The 20,488-nt window shown below is 41.6% G+C and overlaps 1 protein-coding gene across 2 annotated transcripts in view; it reads left to right on the top strand.

Annotated features, from left to right (window-relative positions):
- Positions 1-225: 225 nt before the first annotated feature.
- Positions 226-20,488, top strand: part of MAP3K15 (mitogen-activated protein kinase kinase kinase 15) — an 81,555-nt gene continuing 61,292 nt past the window's right edge. For both annotated transcript variants that reach the window (XM_041472476.1, XM_041472475.1), the window contains exon 1: positions 226-900. In XM_041472476.1, coding sequence (XP_041328410.1) covers positions 585-900 — 316 coding nt within the window. In that variant the 5' untranslated portion in view covers positions 226-584. The remainder of the gene's footprint in view (positions 901-20,488) is intronic.

Genomic DNA, 20,488 nt, shown 5'->3' with positions numbered 1-20,488 from the left:
TTAAGGATGAACTATTACCCAAACTTCTGACACAGTCTAAATGCGGTCAAAGTCGTGTAAACAACTGGATGGGGGATTCAGTAGGGGAGAAGTTGCGATGGAGCAGAGGGAAGACAAATGGGCAGCAGCTGCCTGCGCTCCACGGCAGCGGAGCCGCGGGCGGTGTGCGGGGGCGCTGCTGCCGGCGAGGGGCGGGAAGGGCAAGTGATAAACGGGGCGCGATCGCCCCGACGGCGCCGCTGCCTCTCAGAGCCGCCGAGGTCGCGGACGGGAGCGGGCGCGTTGTCCCGGGAAGGCACGGCGGGGTGGAGCCGGACTCCGCGCTGGGCTCCCCGGGCTGTCTCGTTCGGGGAGGGCGGTGCCCGGCTGAGCCGAGCCCCGCTCCGTGCCGGCCGCCTTCAACTCGCCTCGTCCCGTCTCCGTGCCCGCCGGCCCAGGAGCGGAGGGAAGCGCGGGCAGAAGGGCCGGCACGAGGAGGGAGAGAGCCGCCTCGCCGGGGGTTTGCCCAGCTGTTCGCGATGGGACGCGGCCCCGCCTGAGCACCTGCCGGCAGCCCCCCGCTCCCCTCGTCCCTCGACGCCGCTATGGAGAGCCCCGTGAGCGGCAGCACGGCCGCGGAGCCGGCGCCCCCCGGCGCGGAGCCGGAGCTGGCGGCCGGGGGCCCGGCGGAGACGGAGGCGGCGGAGGTGGGCTCGGCAGCCCCGCGGCCGCGCTGCCTGCGGGCCGTGTACGTGCTGAACGACCCGCCCAAGGCGGGCGCCGGGGCGCGGAGCCCCGAGGCCGGGGCGCGGCAGTGCCTGCTGCGGGCCTGCGAGGCCGAAGGAGCCCAGCTCAGCACAGTCAACTTCGGCGAGCTGGACTTCGGCGAGACGGCGGTGCTGGACGCCTTCTACGACGCGGGTGAGCGGGCTGGGCTGAGGCGGGACGCAGGGCGGGGGCTCGGGCTCAAGCCTGCCCCGCGCCGCCTTCCCGGGTCGTGCGGGGACGCGGCCGGCAGGGACGGGGAGCGGTCGGTGGAGGTGGTGCCAGGGAATAGGGGGAGCGGGGCTCTTGGCAAGGGGTAGGGGACAGGGAGATGCGTGCGAAGGGGTCCTCGTGTAATGCGTCCAGCACAGGGAGCCAGGAGAAGGTGAGAGAAAAAAGTTGAGGCTCTTGCAGGAGTTCATTGAGTCGCCACGGTGCGTTGCCTCAGCAGGACTGTGGGCCCGAGTCTTAAGGCATAGCCGAGCTCCTGCTGGGGTGGTTTGCTAAGAACCCTCTTCCAGCTCCCAGCCTGATGAGGAGCTTAGAGTGAGACACAGGGCGAAGACACGCCAACGTCTGATCTGGCTTGGCCAGAGGCTTCGTGTTCACCACTCTCACTTCAGACTGGACAGTGAAATTGTATGAGAACAAAGTGTATTGCTCTGTATTGCTCTGAACAAGGGGCCTGAGGAAGACTTGTGGGTATTGCCCACCCTGTTCAGATTCCAGCTGGTGACAGGTGTCTGTGTGATGGTTCAAAAGAAAGCTGCTGTCCCTTCTCCACTCAAAAACACCTGGCTGGTTTGGCAGGGAACTGTGAGCTTTTTGAGCACACATTGGAAGCCTCTTAGCCAATAGGTATTATAAACTAATCAAGGTGAGTATGTGGACATTTTGCTGGCATGCAAACAAACTTTTTTCTCCTATCTGTATGAGCCAACATAAGGAAGTGTTGGAAATTTACAAACTCCAAAGACAGAAAGTACTCTTTAAGTCCATCTTTACAGTTCATCTTTCATAAGAACTTTGTTTTGCTCATGAGATGTGTTAAAGAATATTTCCTAAAACTTCGGTCTTATTTTAAATTCTCGTGTGATTATGAGTCCATTTCATCACAATAAGTCACCCAAATATTGAGGAACCTCACATCCTTTTTTGTCAGTTTTTTTTCCCAGTCAGGGGTTTTTGTTATGTCTCTGCTAGCAAGGTTGACAAGTATGTAATACATTCTTTGTGTGTCTTAGTACACAAACAGAACCTAGCAATTTCTTTTATAGCCACTCTGAAGGTAAGAATAATGTACTCATCAACACAAAATTATTCCTCTGTTTCTACTACTAATGCTATTAATGTTAGACACACACCTGCTGTGCGTTGTACTGAGAGTCTGAAACAGCTATTTAAAAGGGGTTCTTAAATTTCTGCATTCTGAAGTGAGTGTCTCTTCTCTAGGAGTGTGCCTTAACTTTGCAGACTTTGGATTCAAGTAATCTTGTTGGACCAAGGTCATTTTATCACTGATTAATACCACTTTGTAATAGTAAGGTGCCTTTTACTGGATACACCTTCAACACTCTTATATCCAGGGATTTTTTTCAATTAAAAAGTAATTGAATAGTTCATAATCTGGAATTGTTCCAAATGAGACTGTTAAAATAGACTTTTTGTGGATTTCTTTCCAGTAGCAACAATTTGAGATGAGCCATGGGGACAATTCTCAGTTTTGTGATGTATGCCTGGGATTGCTGGTGTCTGTTCAGTTCTTAAGAAGAACACCATTAAGAATGAGCATTAATGTGAACACTCCTATGGCTCATGATGAACTTTGTGTTAGGAAGTTCCCATGTGTTTACTTTATAAAGAAAAAAATCTGAAGAAGTTTTATTGCTGGCTGAATAAGATAAGCAGGTGTTTCCTATCCTGAAGATATCTCTTACAGTGTATTTTTACTTTCTGTAGTTGAGGGGCAGAACCTTGGAAAGCAATTCCTCTTGCTTTGTAATGAGTGGTGGGGTCTCTAAGAGATGCTAGCCTGTTGCCATCTCTTGTTTTACTAGTGGAACCTTAACCATCTACTAATGCTTAATGACTGAGCAGCAAAGACCAAGGGACCATGTCATTGTGAGTAGTGTCGATGGCTCTTTGTTAAAAATGCTATTTATTAGCCTTTTTCCCTGACTGTGCCTGAAGTTGTAGCCTTTACCCAGCCATTAGACAGGCCCCTGCAAAGTAATTTATTTACCTTACTGAGTAGGAATCTATAAGTACCTTTTGTGACAAAATCAGCAAACTTTAAGGACAGAGTGCAACAAAAAACTTCAACAGAAACCTCTTTCCTGTCTGCAGGCAGGTTTTCTGGTAGATGGCTTTTCAGTAGAACACTGAGAAAAGTGCTGCAAACCCACTTAAATTCCATAATCAGAGTATATGTGGTTTTTTTCCTTGAGTGTAGTCATTACTGACTTCCCATCATTTGAAATTTTATTGTGTATGGAAACATGACTTAGGCCTTTAGTTAGATATTGCAGACCTGCAGGTAATGCAGGTGACCCTGATCTTAAGAAATCACTCAGCTTTCTAAGGTTTTGCTTTGCTAAAGGAGAACTACAGCACTTGTGAGAGCAAACTTAAAAGTCGTGAAATAAGAACTTGGTAAAAGAAAAATAGGATTTCTTTGCTCAGTGTGGGCTAGAAACAAGCTGTCAGCAAAGTAATTTATGTTTTCCAAAAATGGTCAATGATATCTACCTAATAGAGGAGCAACAAGCGTGCCTGCATACATTGACTGTATCTCTGGGAAGAAAGAAAGGTAATATTTTTAAACTAAAACTGGGCACAGGGCAATAGCATGAAGGTTTTTTGCAGAAAATAAAAGTAATTTTCCATAGGAACAGTGAGCCTAGGAGCTAACTGAGAATTTTAGAATTCCCCAGAATTATCCCGTGAAGAAAATCAAACTGTAGGCACTGTAGTGTATTCATAAACCACTTGAGAGACAGTGAAAAGGTGAGTGTGACTTGGCTATAGTGATACTACAGGTAGAATGATTCATAGCTGCAAAGGATCTTTCTGTTCTGAATGTACTAAGAAAGAAAACATGATGTCAAAGTCAAATGTCTGACCTGTACCTCTGGAAGGGTGATGTTCAATAGAAAAAGTGTAGCTTTTCATTGTCTGCTCAGAACTCTATCAAATCTTAGTGCCTGAAGTGCCAGGCAGTAGGGTTTGACTACAGTGTTAAGTGAAGGAGCGTACACAGTACAGTTATACAGGTTTTGGATGTTCCCATTTTGGTTTATGAAATCCTGTCTCTGTAGCTAATCATCCTTTTCCCTCATGAGGGATGTACTGCAATCTGTTTTGAGGCTAGCATATTTCTTTGACCATTTGACCACAGCATTTAGAAATTATACAGTCAGCAGGATGAAAATCAGCTGAAAGGAAGAGAGGCTAGAGAGCGAGTGATGTACTGAGAAATAGAGCTAAATGCTGACCTGAGATAAGTGAGTATTCCTCTGACAATCCAGGGAACTGTCAGATGATTTGTGAGTATAGGGGAATATTTTGAAGTCTGTTTCTGATGTTTTGCTGTATATGAACTTCTCTAATCAATATCCTTTGTGATAAGGCAGCCCCAAAATGCATGGTGTAATACCTGTCTCTGCAGACTTGTCTTCGTCCAGAGCCTTGGGACTTGGGAGTGAGCCCAAGCAGAGACTGAAACATGGATCCTCCTTACTTCTGTACCATACTTGAACCACTCTTAACCCTGATTTCTTGATCCTGAAACTCTTTTTCTTCGTGTTACACTGTGAGAGGAGAAGGAGGAAATACATTTGCTGGATCCTTATTTTCAGGCTCTGGCACCTGCTGGGGAAATCATTATTGCCTGTTCCTCAGCTGCCTGCCCTGAAACCCTCTGCTCTCAGAAGGCCAGTGTCCCCACTTTGGAATTGGCAGGGATGTTTCAACTTCTTCAGCCTGAAGGCTGAGTGCATCAGGTGCAGTAAACACTTGTCACTGCTTTAGGATAATATACAGCCTGGTAACCCATGTAGCTTAGCTGGAGGCATGGCTTCTCTTGCTGACTCTGCTGCAGGGAGTGCAGTCTCTGACACGAATGACAGGTGAGGGCAATAACTTTTAAACAAACTTCATCATACCTTCCTGCTGCAGTTTATCTTTGCCCCTGGGTGTGACAGTGAGCAGTGGTGGAGTTAAGGGTTAGTGCTCTGATGCTTACTTCAGCATGCAGGGTTTGCTGTTTTTCTGAAGAATACTTAAAATATTTTCTTTCTTTTCTTTTCCCACACAGGTCACTCAATGGCTAGGGGTGTATTTGCTTTAAATCTCGAGATATAGATACACCACAGAATACAAAAGTACAAAGAGAAGCAAACCAGCCATCTTCAGAACAGGAAGGTGGTGGATAAGAAGCTGGGCTGGATATCGTGCTGCTTTAGTGCAACAGCAGAGCTGTTGGGATCTGGTCTTTTATCTCTGTGTGGTGCTGCACATCCAGAGCGACTTCAGGTGTCTCCAGCAATGCTCTGCATTGTGACATCAAACCAAATATTCTGATAACAAAACCCTTTAATATACCAGTGTTGTAGTCCTTTTGTATCCGAGTGTGTGAGGCCAGTTTTAAATGACAGTAACAACCATCAGGTCTGTATGTTACTGTCATAAAAGCATTTAGGTTGGTAGGGACCTTAAAGATCATCCAGTTTTAACCCCTCTGACATGGGCAGAGACACCTTTCACTAAACCAGGTTGCTCAAAGCCTTGTCCAGACTGGCTTTGAACACTTCCAGGGATGGGGTATCCACAACGTCTCTGTGTAACCTGTTTCAGTGTCTTACTATCCTCACAGTAATGTAAATCAGCCTTCTTTCATCTTAAAGCCATTCCCCCTTGCCCTGTCACTACAGGCCTTTGTAAAAGGTTCCTCTCCAGTTCTCTTGAAGCCTCCTTCAGGTACTGCAAGGTTCTATGAGCCATTTCTTCTCCAGGCTAAACAGCCCCAGCCCTCTCAGCCCATCTTCCTGGGAGATGTGTTCCAGCCCTCTTACCATCTTCACAGTCCTCCTCTTGAGCTTCTCAAACAGGTCCCCACCTTGTTATGCTGGAAACCCCAGAGCTGGATGCAGCACTCCAGGTGGGGTCTCACAAAAGCAGAGTAGGTGGGGAAAATCCCCTCCCTTGACTTGCCAGCCACGCTGCTTTTGATGAAGTACAGTACACAGTTGGTTTGATTATCTTAGAGGTCTTTTCCAACCTAGTTAATTCAATTCTGTGTTGATTGATTGTGTAATTCATGCACCTTCATTTTCCTTAGGTTTCCTTTGAAACCTCATGTTCTGGATGAAACGCAACACAGATTGTGTGTTTCTGTTTTGTTTTTTTTTTTTTTTTAATTTACTGATGTTTTTTTTTTTAACTTACTTTGCAAGTAATATTTTTCACTGTGTGATTATAAGGCATATTGAGTCTCACTAAATGGACTTAGAAGCTTTTACACCCATTACAACCATTACAAATGACTTAAAAAATCTGAACATGTAAGATTATTCTGAAGAGAGGAACAGCTGCATCTATTGAACTGCCTTAGTTCTGAAGACCAATTATTGTCACATGGCTCTTGAAAACACTGCAGTTAAAATGGGTTTTGGTTGTTTGTTTTTAATATTGTTTAATTTATTTTTTTAATAAAACTTGCAGCATTTTCTGGAATTCTTCATATCAGTGAATGTTCTTCTGATAGAGTTTTTTTCCCTCTGATAGGAGGAAAGAACTGTGCTGGCTATGCATACCAGTCTGCAAATTCTGAAGGTTCTTTTTTTTTTTTTAATAATTATATGCAAACATATTTTTCATATAGTCCCTAAGTTGCTCTGAAGGAATCTGCTGTGCCATTTGACTGTGAGATGCTGGCAACCAGATCTCTGGTTCTGCCTTTTTGCATTTCAAGTTGACTTTCAGTGACTCCCAGCCACTCCTATCCTTTGCAGTGATTGCATGCTTGCTCAGTCTTGCTGTGCTGTGTGTAGGATATTCTTCATAGGTGTAAGAATTATTTCTCTTAGACCTGCAGTCTCAAAACTAGGTTAAACAAAAATAAAGGAAGTGCTTGCTTATGTGGGTTAATTACATTGCTTTAATTTCCATCCTCCATAAAATAGACAAATTATGGTGGATATGTGGTAGCTCATATTAGTTCTGCAGTCATGCTCTTCCTTTATCAGTGTAATCATACATTGCCTTTTTAATTGTTAAATTACACTTGCACATGCTAGTTAAAAGGTAAGTAATTAAACACACTTCCACATGCTAGTTAAAAGGTAGCCTTTACAGGCTAATAAAGGTAATTTCCTGGTTTGCCTTGAGGTAAAGATCATCTGACTTGTAAGGACTTGTGCAAAACCTGGCTGAGAACTCAAGATGTTTTAGTTTCCTCAAGATGGACTTGTGTCAGAGTAGTCAAGAGCACTTGGCCAGGAGCAAGAGGTAGGATACAGTGGTTATATGCATGATTATTATTTGATTTATTTCTAATTCAATGTCTAAATACTGCTGTAATGTAATATGTAAATACTATCATCTATTAAAACAGACAATAATGCCATAGGGTCATGGTCTCTCCAGTTATGAGCTTCAGTGAGACCCCCTTGCTTTCTAAACTCAGAGGAGTTTAGGTGTGGCTAGGTCCACTTAGTCTCAGATTTGGTCAGCAGGTTATGTCTAAAGGCTTATAGTATAAGCAGGTTTGGCTAGAAGAGTACAGGTCAACAGTCTTTAGCCTTGGATAGTTCACCATTCCAAAGCAACAAAGCACCTGCGTAGCTGCTTTTGGAATTTATCTCCGCATGTGACCGGATCTTAGTGTTTTTCACTCACTATCAAAAAATCAGTGTTTCCTGTCTTCCGGCTGTGGGCTTCCGTGCTGGGAGGGGGCTCCACCTGGAAGCTGCTTGCAACACCAGGAGACCAGCTGACCCATTCTCTGCCAGCATTTTATAGCCTTCTGCAGGCCAACATGCTCCAAAGTCAGTCCTGAATATCTTGGCTCCCCCATCTCTGGAGTGCATTAATTATGCATTCACACAGTTCCTCCGGCAGTACTCACCTGGTGTTCCATTCCTAGGAGCAAGCCCCATTGCCATCAGGGACTGCAGAAAGGGGGAGGGTGTCGGGGTCACATGCAGTGGCCCAACTATCTTTTGTCAGCATCACAAGACTCAAATTCAAGCTCTGACTGCAAACCTGTGTTCTGGAGATACTCGGGTTATGCTGCTACTTCCATGCACGTGGAGGAGCAGCTGCAAGGGTGTTACGTGGCTAACATTTGGCAGCTGAGATGCGTGTAGGGTCTTTCTTAGGAGGACCTCAGTGTGGTTTGCCACTTGCAGGTGAAATCTGTGAGCACAGTAGGCTCGGGTTGCCATGTGCTTCAGGGGGGCTGTGAGTTGCTTTAACCTCAGGCTACCTTTGAACAGCAACAAGGGTGCCTGAGGCTGAGCCAAGAGAGGGCTTGCAGCTGTTGCTTTGTCCTGCCCCCTGGCACAGGCTGGATATAAACAGCGGAGCTCCTGTGTCCGCTGAGGTCAGGGGGATTCAACGGGCAGCCAGTGGGTCAAACGTGGCTCGCAGTATAATTTCACCTGACCTGTCTTCTTTCAGAAGTGCTGCAAATATCTTCACCTTTTCTGGAAGGTTGGGCTGATTATAGAAACGTGCCAGGAGCAAAAATTGCATCACCGTTCTCTGTAAGGAGAAGACATGAATTCTGACACAAGTACTGGATCGCTGTGTCATGGGAAACCACTCATGCTTTTTTTATCCTTCGTAGTACTCAGCCTGATGAGGTCAGTGATTCTGCTGTGGTGTTCAAGGTGGTGGAATTGAGACTCCTCAGCTATTCTTTGGTAATACTTCTGAGCATTTAAAGTTTTGTCTAAGTCAGTAGTTGAACAGCTGCTATGTCTTGGAGTGCAAAGCCCAATGGGATTCATGACTTTAAAATGTGTACCCCAGCTTTTATTCCATTCAAGGTGTATGATCCCAGCCTTGGTTAGCACAGTCTTTCTTTAACTGCAGTGGGCTCTGATGACAGGCAGAAATCTGAAATGTAGTGAAACAGTAATGACACTGTTAGGACTACATCCCTAGCCTTCTGCTGATGTGGGATCGTACAGCTAAATCCAGCAGTAAGGGAAGTAAGTACTCCAGTTGATCACAGTAGAACTTTCAGCTCTGTCTATTCTAGTATATACTGCTTTTATGCTTAAATTGTGTTTAAAAAGTCGTCAATATCTCTTTAAAGCCAAACACAAGGGAAGAATCTTGAAGTGCTTTTTTAACCCTGTTTCAGTGTAATCCTTTTTTATTTTTTGTCATGTTGGAGGGATATGAGTCTGGATTCTTTGCATTTTGTGGGCTATTTTTCTGTTCAGTAAAACAACCTTTCATGCACAGAACTGTAGCTCAACCATGGGTGGTCGAGGGCCTCTCAACAATTTGAAAAGTCTTTATCACATGGTAGGTGTTTATCACATGATTGCTAAACCTTTTGAAGTGTATGCCAAAAATGCACTAGTTCTGGAAAACAAACAAATTTCCACGTAAATCAACGTGATAATGAGCTTTCTCTAAAATTCTTCAGTTTCCTATTGGTGCTGGCAGTGCTTTCCATGAATAGTGGTGCTTTGATGCCTCCAAGCAAGTCAAAACCACTGGTAGATTCTATGAAACTTGTTGGGAAAATAACAGCTAAGTTATTTTTTTAAACTTGGGGTAGTGAATTATTTGCCCCTTCATTGCTGTCCTTTCTCCCTCCTTCCCTTTAATTTTTTTACAACTATTTAGTATCTACATCAGCCACAAGAAATTGTGCTTAATCAAGTGGCTTTGCCTTAGTCACAGAAGGTTTTTTCTATTGCAGAAAAATATCTGCCCATAATAATTTCACTCAGCTGAAGTTTAGCTGCATTAACTCTACTGTTGCTGCCTTTCACTCACAGAAGATGAATAAAGACATTTCTTTTTGCTAATTTGTGTGTCGAGGGAGACATTCATTGTTAGTTTTGCCTTTGCTTGGAGAGTGACAAGGTGAACCTGGGGTTGGGAACTGGTAAATGAAGACAGTACAAGATTATTCTGTCTGTGTGTTGCTTTCTAACAGTGCTAGACCAGTCATTGCTGTTGTACTAATCTTAGTAGATAATAAAAATTTGCAGGAGAAAAGCTAATGTTTACAATGGTGTTACTATTTGGTACTGGGCTGCCTTACTTAGCAGAGCTTCTGTGTGCGCAATCCTGTTTCACACAGTAACTGTCAGCTTTTATCAGCATCAGCTCTGCTTTCTCTGGAACTGAGATATTTGTTTCAGATACTTTCTTTGCCATTGGATATTTGGTATGCTTCAGTCTTTTTAAACCCAGTTTGAAAAGAGGACATGATTACCCAGCTCAAAGCCAGGCACTGTGCTTGTTTTTACTACTGCTGTTTATGAGGCTTAAGATAACTGACAAGTTATGGGTTGTTGTCAGCTGGAGAAAGTATTCAAATCAGAATGATGTCTGAAAATGGTTGAGATACATTTCTTATTATTTCATGATAATTAAATTGTAGAACTGATAAACTTTGCTTTTTGCTTATTATAGTATCAAAATTAGATAAGTCTTCATATTGTTTTGGGAAAACCAGAAACTGTCTTGACTTTCTGCCTTGTGATCAAGTCAGAAAAAGAATGTTTGATTATTTTAAATTTTATTTTACCCTTTAATGCCTCTTCAGATTGCCAGTTTTGCAGTAGTGCCTCTGTGATGGTATAATATAAATTTTGAGAAGAATAACATGTTAATTTTCGTAAGCTTGGGTATTTCGGACAATTTTAAAGATGAATATTCAGAATTTAGCATCTTAAATCTAAACTTTCTTGCATCTTCTTACCATGACAAGGTACAGGTTAGCCTGGGGATATTGGTGGATGAGAAACTTAACATGGCCCAGCACCACAGAGAGCCAACTGCACCCGGGGCTGCATCCAAAGCAGCGTGGCCAGCAGGGAGAGGGAGGGATTCTCTCCCTCTGCTATGACGAGAATCCCTGCAGCTCTGGGGGCCCCGGCACAGGAGGGATGTGGACCTGTTGAAGCAAGCCCAGAGGAGGCTGTAAAGACGATCAGAGGGCTAGAGCAGCTCTCCCATGAAGACAGACTGAGAGGGTTGGGGCTGTTTAGTTTGGAAAAGAGAAGGCTCTGGGGAGTCCTTATAGCACTTCGCAGTACCTAAAGAGGGTTACAAAAGAACTGGAGAGGGACATTTTACAAAGGTTTATAAATAGGCCAAGAGGGAATGGCTTTAACCTAAAATTAGGGACAGGTTTAGATTTGATATAAGGAAGAAATTTTTTACTGTGAGGGTGGCGAGACTCTGGCACAGGCTGCCCAGAGTAGCTGTGGGTGCCCCATCCCTGGAAGTGTTCAGGGCCAGGTTGGATGGGCCTTGAGGAAGCTGGACTAGTGGAAGGTGTCTCTGCCCACATCAGAGGGGTTGAAACTAGATGACCTTTAAGGTCCCTTCCAACCTAAACCATTCTGTGTTTTTGAGGTGACACATCCTGCTAAATGCTGGAGACCATGTTTAGAGGTTTGTTGCAAAATCACAGTTTCATGTGATTCATTTTGTCTGAATCACCATTTGGAAGTACTACTATTAATCTGATTCTATAGAGATCTTAGGGAATAGGTTCCCCTCTTGTGATAACAAACAGTCCATGTTCGTGCTTAATGTTCTCTGTCTACATGCTGGAAGTGTGCTGTATTTATAGAATAGCTAAAGACTTAGTAGATAATGGCTGTGACTCTAGAAAGACCAGCTTCTACTAAAATTCTAGATTTTATTGATATCTACGTAGTGTTTTGAAATTGATTTCTCTCATTTTTTAATGGAATCTTCCAATTTTTTAAACTACAGCATTGAGTGGTACATAAGGATTTTTTTCAGTAGCACATCCAGTCTTTTAGACTGGCACGTAAAGTTTGTACTGTTTACAGGAAAGATAAAAATAGCAGAGTGAATCCACATCTGCCCAGCATCCGGAGTATTATGTCAAGGACTCAGTATCTGTATGTGAGTGCAAATCTCTTGGCTCACAGATGATGCCCTGGCTTTATGTAAACTTTATCTGCACTTGCACTTTAATAATACTGCCTTTCCTCAAATAACATTTTTTACTGTGCTTTTTGTGGGTCCTAAATGCTAGTATGGGAATCCATCAATGTAAAGAGGAAATCTATACTATAATTATGAGGTGGGATACCTCAGTTTGGTACATAAAATTCCTAGTCCTAATGATGGAGATGTCTCATGATATTTGTTTTCAAGAAACACAGTTGGGAAAAAATAAGAGATTCAGACAAACAAAGTCACTTTTTTGGTATGTTATATTTTTAAATAAAGGAAGGAATAAGGTCTCTAGTTTAACCCAGACTTATGAGCTTTAGTGTACTGAAATATTTTTTCTATTTTAGTTCCTTGTATTTTGATTACTTCTCTTATTATTATATTTCTTTGGTAATAAGATAAAGATCAGCATAATTTTACTTCTCCAGTTTTTTTTTTTTAATATATGTTGTTGGCCAGTGTGTGACCTGTGGGAGATGTGCAGATTTAGCAGGTTTTTATGTTCCTCAGCCAAGGTATTCAGCATTAAATGATGGGTGATTCTCAAATGGTTTAGTTTGGATAAATGTCTAAAAGGTTAAAGCTTATCTAACCTCCTTGGCCTAAAAATTGATTTGACTGCAGCTGGGGAGAAGGCATTCCTCGTTGAATTTCATACTCTTTAATTTCACTTAGACCAGGTTATCCAGTTATGTAACTTTCTTTTTTATTTCTGTACTTCATTCCCTTTGATGACCCAGTGTAGGAAGTGCAGAGGTGCAGGAGAAGTTAAATAAAGTTCACTTTTCTCATTCCACAGACCCATTCCCCCTCCAATTACAGGCAAGGTTCAAATTAGGTTCAGGCTTGGGGTGTTTTTTCTGCGTGCTCTCTGGAGCTGACTGGCTCCACTCGAGTGCACTGTAGTGGAAATGGTTTCATGTGAGCCTTGGCACACTACTAGTGCAGCAGGCAAGTGTGAACTGCCTGCTTTTAATTTACTCTGCTGTTTCTTTTCTTCTCAGGCAGAAAAATGTCCTGTAGAGTTAGTAGGTTCTTTGTCTCATGGAAAAAAATTAGAAAATAGTGTTTTTCTTAATGAGTTGGCATAGTGAAAAGTATGTATGATGTGAGGCAGTTACTCATTATGTCTGTCTGGCATCTATATAAAAATTTCTAATATACTGAGAGTATATAAATAGGGAAAATTATTGAACAGGTGTCTTCAGATCATCTGTGACTGATAAGTTTTTTTCAGTGTTTATACATAGATTTAAAGCAAGAAATGAGCAACCTCTGGAATCTTCATTTGTCTACATCTGTGAACAAAAAAGTAAGGAGACAAGTGTGGATTATATAAATACTCTTTGAGAAGTTTAAAATGCTGCTTCTTTACTGTTCATTTGTGTATAAAGGTTGAATGAAAAATGGAAATACCTGTCTTTTTGAGGTATGAATCAGGCATTCTGTAGAAGCTTAGCTATTTTGCAGGTGGAAGACTGCAGATGCTGAATCAGAGACTATTCAAGTTCTAAGTCATACCAAGGTATAGTAAATTGCTTAGGCAAAATATTAGGATTTTTCTTCTCTCTGAAGGCATTTGGTTTGTTACCAAATACCTTTAAAATGAGGGCTCTGTTTTTCAAAATCACTGTTTCTGTTTCAGTGGGGTATTTTTTTTTTCCTTCTGAAATTCAGAATCTTAATTACTGCATGGTCAACAGGCCCATCTCTGAAATCCCAGTCTGTGTGACTAGGCTAGCATCACACAGCAGCCGTGGGGTAGGAAGAAGCAGGTATGGAATTCAGTTTCATGGGCAAGCATTCAGCTGCTTAAGCCATGATAATGCCCTTTTTATTCCTGCAATGTTGTCAGCCTCTGTCATGGTCTCATTGCTTAAGTCAGCAGCCAGTGAGGCTGATTGGAAGTGCTCTGTTCCCCATGTACTCCACAGTCACTGGTCTGCTGCAAGCTGTTCTCATGGGGTAATCCCAGCAGGCAGCTAAACACCACTCCCTCCCTTCCTCATCAGCAGGCTTGGAGAGAGAACTGGAAGAGTAAAAGTGAAACAGCTCGTGGATAGAGAAAAGGACAGTTTCATATAAGGCAAAAGTTGCTTGTGTTGTGTTATTGGCACCAAGGCCAGCTCAGGTTGGGCCACTGCTGCACTTCCACTGCTTCTTGTAAGGCTTCTCCTCCAGTGGTTCCTGCTATAAGCAGTTTTTGTGACACGCAACTCAAGTCGTGGTTGCAGCCATGTAAAGGTGTATCTATTAAAATCTGCACCCTTGCTCCCTTTGGACGAGACCACAGGATTTAAAAGGGCAATAAAGAAAAAGAAAATTTACTCATCTCACCCAAAACCAGCACAGCTGTGTTTAAAAAAGTTTATTAGAATGTTAAGATTCTTCAGTGTATTTTGACTATAGTTAGGTAGCCAGCATATCTATCTATCTATCAGTCTGTGATAGGTTATTTCACAGTATATATAAAGGAAGGATTGTTTATCCTGAAACTTGTAGTGATTAATAGTTTTTGCTTTTTACACTGTACATGGTCAAGTGATTGATGTCAACCTGAAATAGCAAATTGCTTTAAGTTGTCTTTTTTTCCCATTTTACTTGTGATGGGTGCATATTTACAAGATTTAAATAACAGTGATTTTTAAATGCAAGTACTTTGTTTTGGCACTCACGAAATATGATTATAATTCAGTGGGGATGATTCGAAGAGATGTGTACCATCTCAGCCTAGAGTCTTTCACTATTTACAGAACTGGATTTTTAAGTTACAGATGCAAATGTCTTTTGTTACACAATATGTAAAAAGTGAGTTGTCCTGAAATTAAGTTTTTTGCTGTTATTTCTTTCAATTGTTGTAAGTTTAACAGTTTCTTCAAGTACTTTACCAGGAAAATAGTGTGAAGCTGGTAGCGCTCACAGGACTGATTAGCTACAGTGACAGAGCTTCTGTCTGCTACTGTGCTAGTGCTGAGTGAGCCAGAAATTGCCAAGTTAAGGATAGGTTGATGGATAAGGGGAGAACAGGACAATGAGAGAGAGACTCAGTGGATCATGTGAAAGAGGAAGGAGTTGCAGGTATCCATAAGCATTCATCTGCCTGAGCCACGACGCCACTGAAAAGGCTAAGATGCAAACAATGAGATTTCTCTCAGTTCCTAACCTGGGATCTTGAACCCAGTGTAGTTTTACAAAGAAATGGTACAGGTATCGATCTCTTGTGCATGTCACAGCTTTTATAATAATTTCTTACCAATGTGTAGATCTTGGCAGCATCCATCTGATATGATTGTGGTTGGTAACTAAAGATCTGTGGCTGTGGTCCCAGAATGGGTAAATTTTTACAATCCTTCCTCAAGGAAGAGAGGCTGTGTAAAGGAATCTGTGCTGTGAGTTTCTAGAGACAGTGTGTGTGGACATTATCTTTTTGACTTCGACCTCTCACCCTACTGTGAGTTAACTCCCTCAGACTTGAGGTTGTGTTGTTCCTGGGACCTCACAAGCTGTGGTATGAAAGGAAAAAAAATTAGAAGGTTAAGTCTATTAGTAGCTTTTATATTAATGACTTTGTCTTGCAGGGAAATGCAATGCTTATATTTGGCTTGAAGGTATTTCTGCTGAAAATTTAACTCATTTGTAAACTTCGTCCATAGATGGGGAGGTTATAGTCAATGCTTCAATGTAATTAAACAGGTTATTTGAGTAAGAGAAAAGACCCTGGGCTGAGATAGTGCATGCACAAACACCTCTTAAAGAACAGTCATCCCCACAGTTGTATAATACTGAGTGCCAAAACAAACAACATTGTAAACTGGGACTCACAGATGAACTCCTGATTTATGGAAGACTCAAGCAAGAGTTAGGTGTTTGAGATATCCCTGGAAATCTTAGGTGAGGGTTTGAATTGCGACAGTCCTTCCTCTCTCACAGGTAGAAAATGTGAATAAAGTACTGATGAGAAAGATCTATAGTTCTTCTCCCTTGGCCATTTTGTTGGTTAACTGGTGGGAACACATCCAGGGAAGCATCTGCTGAGATGATCTAAGTCTTGCCTGAAACGCCTTAGTGGTTAATGAAATCCTTCAAAGCAGAGCTGTGAGGCTCTGTGGAAGGGGTGTTGTGCCACTGAGCACCTTCAGTGTAGGTGTTTGCAGTTGCTTGGCCTCCCCCCCATGGGTAGTGGAGAGAAACTGGCACTTCTGGGCTGCAATTCATCTGAAGTTGGCTTCTGACAGATCAGGGGAATGGGGCTGGAAAGGTGCTTTTGCTCTCTCTGGGCTGACAGTGAAGGCAGTGATGACAGGCTCATCTGAGACCAAACATCTCCCTTGTGACTCTGACCAGTTCACTGCTGATAACTTCGCTTTGGAACAAGCAGCATTTCTTGGGGCTAAGGAGTTGCTTCCAAACTGCTTCTTCACCCATCTGACAAATTTCTGATTTGGTGCTCAAAAGCAGTAAGGTTTCTTAATTTGGCATGAGAGGATGTTTAACAGTGGCCAGAAAAATAAATTCTCTAATACAGTGTCAGAATGACTTGAGTTGGTTTTAATTAAATCTCTTCAAAGAAAAAAGAAAGAAACAAAACCCAACAACCTGAAGCAAAGACTGGCAAAGTTAAAAAGGACTGAAAGCAAAGCTTTGTCATGGAAAATATTAAGCAATTTCTAAGCCTAGGCATGCACTGTTTACAGTGAATTATATATTTCCTAACTTCTGCAATTCAATATTTCAAAAAGAGTTCTTTGAGGATTAGGTCTTTGTTTCCTTCTTTCCCTAAACTGCCAATGGTAAAAAAAAAAAAAAAAGACCAAAAAATTCACATAATTATGCTATCTTCTGAGAGAGGTTATTTTCAGGTGTTTCCAATCATACAATATTTTTCTTTTTCATACTTGTGCAAAGCATTAAAAACACATTCTGAGCTTGGATGCCTCTGTATTACATTAACTGCATTACTTTTCTTCCTGTGCCAGTTCTTGTGGGTGCTGGTTGTATTCTGATTTGGCAGAGTCTGAAAGACTCTCCCTGAAGCTCCATTAAAGAAGTAATAAGCATAGGCATTCTATCGGCACAATTTTTGCTTTTCTAAATCAGTAGAATTTCCCTGTTTTTTTAATACAGTGTCTTGCCCTGTTTGAAACTTAGTTTTGCTGTGAATTTAATAGTATTTAAGAAGTCTCTGAAATGATTCTTAAAGCTTTTGCAGTCAAAGGTTTTTGGAAGAGTCCTTGCTTCCATTTAACAGAATAGTTCCTAATATGCAATTTCAGGGCAGAAAATTGAAAAGCTTCAGATGATGTGTCTAATGAATAAGAAAACCCCAAATCATAAAAATAAATGAGAACTCAGGCTACAGATCAACTCCCAGAACTGGCAGTGTTGCTCACCTGCTGTAATTTATTCTGTTCCTCTCAACTAAAGTGTAGTTTCTTGGGTGATGTAATTTTTGGAGCAGACATTTAGCTATTAAGGAATATGTATTAATTATAAGTAAGGCACAAATACTTTGTAGTGTTTTAGAAAAATGAGTTGGTTTAGATACTAGTTTCTCCTGAGTTGCAATAAATGTCACTGAAGCATGAAAAATATGTTCTAATTCTATTTTTAGTGTGTGTTCCGTGTACCAGAGGACAGATGAAAGATGCAGTATCTGTAAAGTAACACCACAGCACTAACATGATTACTTTACTGGCTGCAATGTTCAGGTCTGAATGTAACCCTATTGAGGAGTTGTTTGTATGAAAGGGGGGTTTTGTACAGAAATACAAAAGCCAGATATGAGCACTGGCCCCTCAGTCTTATCTGTTCTGTTGTTTTGCATGGTTGTCTGATTTTCACAGTATCATCTGAGGGTTGATTTTGCTGGATAGGAATTGCCAGTGAATGTTGTAATGTCATATACTGCTAAGATAGCCTACGACTAAAATTTTCAAATGTTGCCAAAGCTAGAATTTGACATCAAAAAGACAAAAGATTACAGGTGAGAACTGATCTCAAGAACAAGAAGTTTCTCTCTAGTTATGACGCCGCTAAATATTTAAAATAAATACAGGTTTTGTATTCTTTATCTACATTAAGTGCTGCCAGGTTCTGTGTACATGGTGCTGTGCTGGTTGCATTCATCACTAGTTTCACTCCAGCTACATTGCTGTAGCTGTGCCTCTGTTTTTGATACGCTGGATTATTCTCTTTTCTGCTTCTTTGCATTTCACATTTCATCACCTGCAGCATGGCTCTCCAAAAAGTGCTCATTCCTGTCCCATTTCAGGCCACTGGGGGCTCTCCCAGGCCTTTCACTGGAGGCTGTATGAGGCACTCCTGTTATCTATACAGGGGAAAAAAAAAAAGTGTTCCAGTTTTCTTACCTCCACTTTCAGACTGTAATCAGACTGTAAGCACTACAACTTTCTTGGTAAGTTTTAACCATTCTGGTAGTTTAAAACCTGCATTATTTCAGCTTTTTGCGCCGGGAGCTGAGGATTGAGTTTGAGTGTTCCAGACTTTTCATGTGTACAGGAAGGAGGAGCTGCCTTGCTGGGCCACATGAAAGGACTTTGTAGCATCACCCAAATGCTATGGTTAGAAACACATTCAGTTGTCAGCTGTTCCTCTTCCTCCTTCTTGTGTCTGCTTTCCACACAAAGACCAGCTGGCCCACTTTGCTTAACACAGCTGTTGCCAGAATTGTCTCTGGAGGTGGGATGTTGTCAGTGTTGATGTGTTGTGTGTTAAGGGGAGCAAAGCAATCATTTGAATTGCTACAGTTAGCAATGCTTCTGGGTGGTGGAAAGGCTCATCTGAAAAATTTAGGTTTTTTTGTTTCCTAGTAATAGCAGAGCTCAGGATTTGCATAGTCCTTTCAGGAAAGTTATTTAACAGCAAACTTGCCTTAGTCAAGAATGCTGCTGCTGCTTAGCTAATACATAGTTCATTGCTGGCTGCATTCACATTCACATTCACTGAGCAGAGCAGTTTCACAGGGAAGGATGTGAAACTGGTTTCCAAAGCAAGATTTGACAAATAAACAGGAGGAAATGCAAAAGAGAGGTATGACTTTCCCCTCTGTGTTTGTGGTTCTAAGACTGCTGGCTTTTATAATTGTTAGGTTCTACGTGGTTGCCTTCCATATTGCTTAGTGGGAGGAGAAGTCACACATTTTGGGGTGTGGTGGCCTTTCTCTTTAGTAAATCACTTTATAACATAAAACTGTTGCAGATGTAATGCCATAACTAAGTAAAAGGCAAATGACAATCTCAGTCTGAGAACAAAAATTAGAGGTGTTGCTCTGTGTTTTTAAAACAGCACAAGTCTGAAATTACCACTTTACAAAAGTTCTTGTGTTTTCCTGAGCAAACAGACAAGCCATGGAAAAGCACCTTCCAGAATTTTTGCCACTTGATGCCCAGGTTTTCAGAATTCCCAAAACACTTAACAAATCCATTAGCGCTGTCAAAAGTAAGTTATAAGTGTAAGACATAACTATGTTTAGATTTTGCTTCATTTTATAGTCAGACTGTGTATATGGATAATGTAGTAAAACTGGAATTCTCTGTTATCTTCTCAAGATAACAATAATTTTAAAATAGGGAATTAAAAATTATTTGGCCAGTATTTAAGTTTTCTTTTTTCTCCAGTTTGTGGTCGGTGTCATTAATAAACCTGATAATGTCACTTCTTTTTCAGTGCTTACTATATGTGAACAGAAAGAAATCTTTTTTCCCACACTAATATGAGGATTGATACCTAATTTAATTCTTATTTTTTCTGTCCTTTGAATCATTTCCTTTTGCCTGTGAACTAAACACCCTTTCCAAGGGAAGTGCCCTCCGTACATCAAAAGGTTTCAGACATCCAGTGTGCATGCTTGTGTTTCCTTTTCTGAGGGAGGCAGTAGGCTGGAATTTGCGGTCAAGGCACCAGCCACTCTAGGACTCTTTTGCAAAAGCAGCTTATAAAACAATCTTCTTCTTAAAGGTGCTTTCTAAGCAATTTCTGAACTATTACAGTTCATTTTAATTTTAGTATTTATACAGAAGTGCAGCACTTGGTTTTAATCTACAAGAAGATAAGTGTAGCCTGAAATATATGAAATTGTTTTTTAAATTATGTTTAATATGATTATAATATATACAAATCTATATTGCAGAACAAATCGTTACTGATTCATTGGTTTCTATTTTTATTACCAGTTCTGGCCCTATAGCAAGCCAATGATGTTAGCAAAGTTCATGCTATAATATTGCAAACTCGAAAAGGTTGCATTGAAACACCAGAAGTTCCTAAATTTAAAAAAAGAGCTTTGTCTCCTGAGTCTTTCAGCTTCTAAGGCAATGTCTGGATTTAATTTTGTGCTTTAGATTGTAATTGGAACAATTACTTTTTCTGAGAAAAGTAAGCAGATTTTTACAGGATGCCAGGATTATAAGCAGTAAGATTTAAATGAAACTTCATTCATTATGAGACCCATAGTATCATCACAAATGTTGACAGTATTTTTACACTAACATTGGCTTATGCCTAGTATCTAATGGAGGGCACTGACAGTTTGCTGGTG

Source organism: Pyrgilauda ruficollis, unplaced genomic scaffold (genome assembly GCF_017590135.1).
Source record: "Pyrgilauda ruficollis isolate IOZ18807 unplaced genomic scaffold, ASM1759013v1 scaffold29, whole genome shotgun sequence".
NCBI classification, from domain to species: domain Eukaryota; kingdom Metazoa; phylum Chordata; class Aves; order Passeriformes; family Passeridae; genus Pyrgilauda; species Pyrgilauda ruficollis.
This window is presented reverse-complemented; position numbering and strand designations above follow the sequence as displayed.